General features: G+C 43.9%; 1 protein-coding gene across 1 annotated transcript in view; it reads left to right on the plus strand.

Moving 5' to 3' along the window:
• Positions 1-4,771, plus strand: part of me1 (malic enzyme 1, NADP(+)-dependent, cytosolic) — a 643,978-nt gene extending 639,207 nt beyond the window's left edge. The window contains exon 14 of the mRNA XM_070885433.1: positions 2,765-4,771. Within this exon, the coding sequence (XP_070741534.1) occupies positions 2,765-2,932 (168 nt within the window). The 3' untranslated portion in view covers positions 2,933-4,771. The remainder of the gene's footprint in view (positions 1-2,764) is intronic.
• The last annotated feature ends 4,310 nt before the right edge of the window (positions 4,772-9,081 follow it).

Here is a 9,081-nt window from a genome sequence, read left to right on the forward strand (position 1 = left end):
TCTTCTCTCCACATCCACCGACCTCCTAGTTCCCCAACCACACACAGCTCGCTTTTACTAACCCCACACAGCTCACTTTTACTTCCTTCCCAAGATCCACAAACATGACTGCCCCCGGTAGACCCATCGTTTCAACCTGTTCTTGCTCCACAGAACTTATTTCTTCCTATTTCGACTTTTTTTTTCTCCCCTTGTCCACTCTTCCCACCTACATCTGTGACTCCTCCGACGCCCTCCGTTTAACAGTTTCCCGGCCCCAGCCATCTCCTTTTCACTGGACGTCCAATCCCTCTACACTTCTATCCCTCACCAGGATGGCCTGAGGGCGCTCCGCTTCTTCCTCGAGCAGATGCCCAACTAGTCCCCATCCACCATCACCCTCCTCCGCCTGGCTGAACTTGTTCTCACATTGAACAACAACTCCTTTAACTCCACTCACTTCCTCCAAATTAAAGGTGTTGCTTTATCCCGCCTTTTTGTGGGATATGTGGAACATTCTTTGTTCCAGTCTTATTCTGGGCACCTCCCTCATCTCGTTTTCTGGTACATTCATGACTATATTGGTGCCGTTTCCTGCTCTCGCCCTGAACTAGAAAATTTCATTCACTTTGCATCCAATTTCCACCCTTTCCTCACTTTCACATGGTCCATCTTCGACTCTTCCCTTCCTCGACTTCTCAGCCTTTCCCCAGAAATGGAGGCAATCGACCAGTATCCACTATAAGCCCACTGACTCCCACAGCTACCTAGCCTACACTTCCTCCCACCCCTCATCCTGTAAGGAGTCCATTCCATTCTCCCAGTTTCTCCGTCTCCGTCGCATCTGCTCTGATGATGTCACTCTAGTACCTCTGACATGTCTTCCTTTTTCCTCAACCGAGGATTCCCATCTGCCATGGTTAACGTGGCCCTCGACCGTGTTCGTTCTATTTCCCACACTTCTGCTCTCACCCTTCCCCTCCCTCAGAACTACGACAGGGTTCCCCTTGTCCTCACCTTCCACGTTCAATGGATCATCCTCCGCCATTTCTGCCACCTCCACCGTGATCTCACCACCAATCACATCTTCTCTGCCCTCCCCCCCCCCCCCCCCCCCCCCCCCCCTCCCCCTCAGCATTCTGAAGGGATTGCTCCATCTGCAACACTCTGGTCCATTCCGCAGTCACCCTCAGCACCCCTTCCCTTTCCCACTGCTTCCTGTGCAAGGGCAGGAGATGCAACACCTGCCCTTTTACCTCCTCCCTTCCCACTGTCCAGGGTCCCAAAAATACTCATTCCAGGTGAAACAGCGATTTACTTGTACTTTTTTCAATTTAGTATACTGTACTCGCTGCTCACACTGTGGTGGTCTCTACATTAGGGAGATCAAGTGTAGATTGGTTGATTGCTTTGCCGAGCACTTCCATTCAGTCTGTAAGTCTGACCCTGAGCTTCCGGTTGCTTGTCACTTTAATTCCCTACTCCACTCCCACTCCAACATCTCCGTCCTCGGCCTCCTACACTGTTCCAATGAAGCTCAATGCAAGTTCGAGGAACAGCACCTCATCATCCATTTAGGCACTTTACAGCCTTCTGGACTCAACATCGAGTTCAACAATTTGCGATAACCTCTGCCCATTTTTGGCTCATCCCTGATCTTATGTTTTTTTTTCTCCTCTCTGTCTCCAATGGCAGCTGGTCATTATTCTGCCATTCACACCCTATCTAGACTAAACTTTTTCAAACTCCTGCCATTACCATTTCAATTTGGCCCATCATCCCTTTTGTCTCTCTAAGCTCCCCTGTCTTGTACCCTATCACAGATCTTTCCTTTTTGTTCTTTCTTCCTCTCCCCCTTTCAGTGCTCCTTAAGAATCTGTTCGTTTCGAACATTTGCCAGTTTTGACGAAGGGTCATCGACCTGAAATGTTAAGTCTGCTTTGCTCTCCACAAATGCTGCCTGACCCGCTGAGATTTCCAGCAATTTCTGTTTTTAATTCAGGTTCCAGCATCTGCAGTATTTTGCTTTTGTGTTCCTTTTATCTTGATACCTTTTGATAATTTGTTGTTCTATTCTCTGGAGAAAACCCATAATTAAAACCTGTTACATCTGTAGCTGACACTATTGGTAAGCGCGAAAGGCATTTTTTATAAATTTGTTGCCACCACTAAATGGAAACCGTTGCGATGTTTAGAGTGAACACGTAAGTTAGCAGCTATGTGGGCAGACTTGTTAAGGTATGTGTTGGGGAGTGGACAGGCAGTCAGCAGGAGAAGCAAGCTATGGTGATGACTGGTGTGAGCAGGTTGGAGCCAAGATGGTGAGCCAGCAGTGTACCTGGCAATGGATGAACCGTGAAAAGCCAGGGGAGAAGGATTGGGGTGCCTTTTGCTCATGAAAAGCCTGTGGCCTGAAGGGAATGTTCAAGGAGAGAGGGTCTGAAGGAGGAGAGCTGGGCAAACGGATGGGTGAGGTGGGAGGCAGTTCACGAGCCAAAGAATTATGCAAATTTCAATTTTATTTATTTTACTGAGAAATTATAAAAATTGCCTGGTATGTTTACCAATAGTGTCAGCTACAGGTGTAACAGGTTTTAATTATGGGTTTTGCACTGAGACTAGAACACATATTTAGAATAACAGAAGGAGGGTTCTATCAAAAGACATCAAGCTGCAGATGCAAATTAGATTAGTTTGGGACTTCTTGAACGTCTCGTGCAAGAAGTGAATGAGTGAGCTAGTTCCTGCTGCAGGACTGAACCTCCTGTGTCATTTTTCCTTTCAGATTGCTGAATATGCGTTCAGAAATGGACTGGCATCGATGTACCCAGAGCCAGAAGGCAAAGAAGCGTTTATCAGCTCCCTGATTTACAGCACTGATTATGACGAGTTTGTAATTGATTCCTACACCTGGCCAGAAGAAGCCTCAAAGATTCAAACAGTCAAAAAATAAAAGCCTTTTCCCGAGAGTCTAGGCATCAAATAGCGGTATCTCATCAGTTTAAATTATACGGAAAATTCATCAGTAGATATTCAACATTATAAATTTTGTGTTCAGTTTTTGGCATAAATATATATTTTCTGCAACTAACATTTTTCTGTTCTGTAACCAAAAATTAATAATCTTTCAATTGTAGTCTTCTGTGCTGCAGATGTCAATGTGTGGCTAGGAAGACATGTCCATAAAATTTCTTTAATGGCAGTCGAAATTCCTTTGCTCTGCTCTGCTTGGTGCTGCTGGGATTGGGAGCTGGTCATTTAGGAGAGAGGTCCCGAAGTGCTGAACTTAACTAAAGCTGGTACTTAAACTCTGGCCTTCAAGTCGATGACATCAGTCGGCAATGTGAAAAGTGGTCATTTAAAGGATTTTTAACACAATTTTGCCGACAGCGGTAAGGTGCATTTCCAATGTCCATATTGAGATATGGGGGAAACTGGGCCGGGGAGGGCGGAGACATTTAAAATTGAGTGGGTGACTTAACCGGGTCACTAATTTTGAACTGAACATGGCAAGGACACGTGCCAGAAACAGGCAGGGCCCTTCTTTAAATCTGTAGATCGGGCTCCGATGGCATCATTGGGATCCATCTACTAACTTTACTTGAAATCTAAGCGGGCGAACAGTGGTGACTTCTCTGCCAGATCAGAGCAAAAGCAGCTGTATTGAGGGCCAGAAACAGCCCAGTACGAAAGCTTTTAAAATGTTTTTAAAGTTTTCTTCTGGGCCAGAAGGAACATGAACACTCCTCCGGGCACTGCGAGGAAACCTTACACCTCCCATTGACCTGGGTTTTACTTCTCCCCCCCACCCCATCCCTCTTCCCGACCACAATTCCCCTGCTGAGTCCCTCTTATCCACTCAACTTGTGCCAAGCACCATTACAACATGGTGACTTCTGTGCTGCCCGATTTTAATGGCCTGGCAGCCGTTTCCCAGCTGTTATGGTTGGGAAATCAGCAAGCAGTTTGCTAATGAGGTCCGACTGTTAAAATATGGCCAAACCTCCCACTAAATGCTTCCAGTTGTCCTGGCAGCCCTCCTGCCCATGAATAAAAATAGAGCCCGCAAATTTTCTGGTTAAATGGATTGGATGTTAGAAAACTCCAGGAAAAAACTAATATCTCAATAGAAATTGTTTTCTAATATGACATGAAAGGGAATATATTACTAGGAATGAATTACAGCTGCTATATAGAACAGTGATTTCTGTTCTAGTTGTACCATAAACTTATACATGTTTATGTTGTAGCAGGGTATTGATTTTTGCTCTGCAACAGTAATACAGTGGCAACTTTGTGTTAGTGTAAAATATGCATATAACCAGTCTGTTGTAAACAATTATATCAAATGCTTCCCAAGATTTTTCAAAAAAGTATGAAAATGATTGTTCAAGAAAGAAGCTATTTGTTTCTCATATTGACCATGTTATGATTTACTTCAGCAAAAACACAGCCGAAAAATAACTTGACTTTCAAGAGTTGAAACTCATATTTAATATGGGTTTTTTCAGCATTAATCACCAATATCAGATAGGAGATGAGATTCAAAAGAGCTGACAAAATAGAGGTGCTTTAAAGTGAGATTTTTGGATGTGATGTTGCTGCTGTTGCTTTGAACTCTCAAACCTCCCCACCTCCCTAAACAATAGTAACTTGAAAATTATACCAGTCTTTTGAATTATAATCTTGCATTTCACATTAATACAATACTTTCAAATATAATATATAGTCATAAAAAGGGATGCTGTATTAAGAAAATGCTTGTACCGGTTAGTTTCATGAAAAAAATAAAGTGACTGGAAAAGAATTTGTATACTGTTGCATCAGTTATGTCCTTTTTTCCATTATAAGGCAACTGTGTAACACAACTCAATGTTAAAATACAAGAGGAAGGCGGAGTGTTCAATGAGAAAAGATACTGGCTAAATCGAGATAAAGTAGAGATCTAAAATAAAGTCAATATACATTGTGATGAGAGCACTTTTGTTCTTGTGTCAAATTGGAAAATATGAAAAATCTGGAGAGAATAAATGTGAATTTAAAATTGGCTTCATATACAAGATTATGGAAGAAGCTATCCTTTGTCTTTCTGATTGTTGTGGGGGCTACCTTATTCTGAATTTTCTTAGAGATGCAGTCAACCACAAGGCTATTCATTTTGCATCAATAAGGTATAAAAATGATTATTATAAGTAAATTTGAGGATTATCTGTACAATAATATCCTCGTAAACAACAGTCAACGTTAATTCAGAAGGGGGAACAGCTTGTCTTCTCAACCTCCTTGGGCTAGACTTTCCCGAGAGCCCTCAACGCCCGATTGCCCGCCCAGAAAAACCGCTAGCATTTTGGCGAGAATTTTCATAATTAAGTTAACAATAATCGTCCGGCGAGAAAATGGATCTTGCACCAGTATTCTCGGCTGTTAAAGGTGAAACTAAATGAAACGGGCGGCTCTTAAAATCTTTTAAAAAATTTACTTCGAGGCTGCAGCTGGGCCTAGGAAGGGGGAAAACTTTTTTTTTAAATTTCACTAAAACAAAAGTTAAAAAAACATTCCCAAGACAGTTTTAAACCTAATCGCCATTTTACAATTAAAAAAAATAAAGAACCTTTAACTTACCTTTTCTTTGCAGAGTACTCACCTACCGCCTTGTTTAAGAAGATTTCACAGGGCGGTTCCCTCGGCAATCTGGGTGGACTTCCATTGAGGCCAAACCTACGGCCTGGTGATTTTCTTTGCGATGCACTTCATCGGTTTGCTCCCGGCGGGCGTTTCTAGATGTGGCTGATATCATTCAAAAAGTAAGGGGGAAACTTTCGCCAGGCGGTTTCTCTCCAAAACCAGCTGTACTGCTGAGAAAACCGCCGAAAATGAAGATGAAAGTCTAGTCCCTTGTTTTTATTAGGAAGTGACACATCAAATGGACTGTGGAATACCCTAGAATGTGGTGTATGATCATCATCATAGGCAGTCCCTCGGAGTCGAGGATCACTTGCATCCACTCAAAGTGAGTTCTCAGGTGACCGAGGAGCCCAGTGCAGGGCTTACAGTCTCTGTCACAGGTGGGACAGACAGTGGTTGAAGGAAAGGGTGGTCGGGGAGCCTGGGTTGACGCATGCTTCTTCCGCTGTCTACGCTTGGTTTCTGCTTGTTCTCGGCGATGGGACTCGAGCTGCTCAGTGTCCTCCCGGATGTTCTTCCTCCACTTTGGATGGTGGTGGGCCAGGGATTCCCAGGAGTCGGTGGCGATGTTGCACTTTGTCGGGGCTTTGAGGATGTCCTTCAAGTGTTTCTTCTGCCCACCTGTGGCTCACTTGCCGTGTCGAAGCTCCACATAACGCTTGCTTTGGGAGTCTTGTGTCGTGCATGCGGACAATGTGGTCCGCCCAAAGGAGCTGATCAAGCGTGGTCAATGCTTCGATGCTGGGGATGTTGGCCTGAGCGAGAACACTGACGTTGATGCATCTGTCCTGCCAATGGATTTGCAGGATCTTGTGGACAGTGTGCTAGTGGTACATCGCCAGTGCTTTGAGATGTCTGCTGTATATAGTCTACGTCTCTGAGCCATATAGGAGGGTGGGTATCAGTACTGTCCTGTAGACCATGAGCTTGATGCCGGATTTGAGGTCCTGGTCTTCAAACACACTCTTCCTCAGGCGACTGAAGGCGGCACTGGCGCACTGAAGGCGGTGTTGGACCTCGTCGTCAATGTCTGCTCTTGCTGACAGTAGGCTAACGAGGTATGGAAAATGGTCCACGTTGTCCAAGGCCTCGTTGTGGATTTTGATAATCGGGGGCGGGGTGGGGGCAGTGCTTGTGGCGGGATCTGGTTAGTAGAGAACCTTTGTCTTACGAATGTTTAGTGTAAAGCCCATGCTCTTGTATGCCTCGGTGAGGGTGTTGACAATGGCTTGGAGTTCGGCCTCCCAGTGTGCGCAGATGCAAGCGTCGTCTGCGTACTGTAGTTCAATGACAGAGGATGGGACGACCTTGGATCTGGCTGAGAGGCGGCAGAGGTTGAACAGATTCTCATGTGTTCTATAATTTAGCTCCACTCCGGCGGGGAGCTTGCGAAGGAGACTTGTGTGTGACAGATGAGGAATTAAGCTCAAAGCTGTGGGGATTCTGTTAAACATTTGGAATGAATTAGAAATTGGCTAATGGATAGAAAACAGTGCGTAACTAGTTAGAGGAGTAATTTTGGGGTGAGAAGGGAATATTTGCTGAGTGGGATGATTCAGATTTCAGTTTTGGGACTATTTATTGTTTCTAATTCACATCAATGACTTGGATTCAGAAGCTTAATCAAATTATTCAAATTTTCTGATTATACCAATCTAGGAGACAACTCAAGAAATACAAAATGAGTTGGATGAAATGCATTTGTGGGCAGAATGAAAATTACTACGGACATATATAAAACACTACCCTCCCCCCTCCCCTCCTTTAAGACCCTCCTTAAAACTTACCACTTTGACCAAGCTTTTAGTCACCTGTTCCTATATCTCCTTGGATTGGTATCAATTTTTGTCTTGTTACGCTCAAGGAACATTTCCCTATGTTAACTGCGTTTACGTCATAAATGCTGTTGTTGTTGCCATTCTGATGACTTTATTGCTTCTGTTGACATAGTAGATAGAAATTTAACACTCACACATTGCTACTTCAGCCCCAGGATTCACCTTCAATGGTCACCATGTTCTATAAAAAAATAAGTTATTTTGATGAAGCAATTCATCACATTCAAAGATTCCTTCGTTGCAAATAATGATTCTCCCAACATGACGAGGTGAAAACAGACTTGAGTCATGACAGGTAAAAAAAATAACAGCATTGTCATAACAATTTAAATGGGGTAGAAGAGCAAAAGGGATCTCGGAGTACAAATACACAAGTCACTAAAAGTAGCAGTACATGTTTATAAGGCCATTAAAAAAGCAAACCAAGTACTAGTGTTTATTTCTGGAGGGATAGAATTAAAAAGTCAAAAAGTAAAACACAGAAACCTAGAAAATAGGTGCAGGAGTAGGCCATTTGGCCCTTCTCGCCTGCACCGCCATTCAATGAGTTCATGGCTGAACATGCAACTTCAGTACCCCCTTCCTGCTTTCTCCCTTGATCCCCCTAGTAGTAAGGACTTCATCTAACTCCCTTTTGAATATATTTAGTGAATTGGCCTCAACAACTTTCTGTGTTAGAGAATTACACAGGTTCACCTCTGGGTGAAGAAGTTTCTCCTCATCTCGGTCCTAAATGGCTTACCCCTTATCCTCAGACTGTGACCCCTGGTTCTGGACTTCCCCAACATTGGGAACATTCTTCTTTCATCTAACCTGTCTAAACCCGTCAGAATTTTAAACGTTTCTATGAGGTCCCCTCTCATTCTTCTGAACTCCAGTGAATGCAAGCCCAGTTGATCCAGTCTTTCTTGATATGTCAGTCCCACCATCCCGGGAATCAGTCTGGTGAACCTTCGTTGCACTCCCTCAATAGCAAGAATGTCCTTCCTCAAGTTAGGAGACCAAAACTGTACACAATACTCCAGGTGTGGCCTCACCAAGGCCCTGTACAACTGTAGCAACATCTCCCTGCCCCTGTACTCCAATCCCCTCACTATGAAGGCCAACATGCCATTTGCTTTCTTAATCGCCTGCTGTACCTGCATGCCAACCTTCAATGACTGATGTACCATGACACCCAGGTCTCGTTGCACCTCCCCTTTTCCTAATCTGTCACCATTCAGATAATAGTCTGTCTCTCTGTTTTTACCACCAAAGTGGATAACCTCACATTTATCCACATTATACTTCATCTGACATGCATTTGCCCACTCACCTAACCTATCCAAGTCACTCTGCAGCCTCATAGCATCCTCCTCGCAGCTCACACTGCCACCCAACTTAGTGTCATCCGCAAATTTGGAGATACTACATTTAATCCCCTCGTCTAAATCATTAATGTTACGTCTAAATCAGTAATGCTACACTTGCATCGAACCTTGATTCGACCATACTTAGAATACTGTGGACAATTCTGGTCATTATGTAAAAAGGATATAGAGGCACTGGAGAGGATGCAGAGAAGATTTACAAGGATGAT

The sequence above is a fragment of the Pristiophorus japonicus genome, chromosome 7 (genome assembly GCF_044704955.1).
Source record: "Pristiophorus japonicus isolate sPriJap1 chromosome 7, sPriJap1.hap1, whole genome shotgun sequence".
Taxonomy (NCBI): domain Eukaryota; kingdom Metazoa; phylum Chordata; class Chondrichthyes; family Pristiophoridae; genus Pristiophorus; species Pristiophorus japonicus.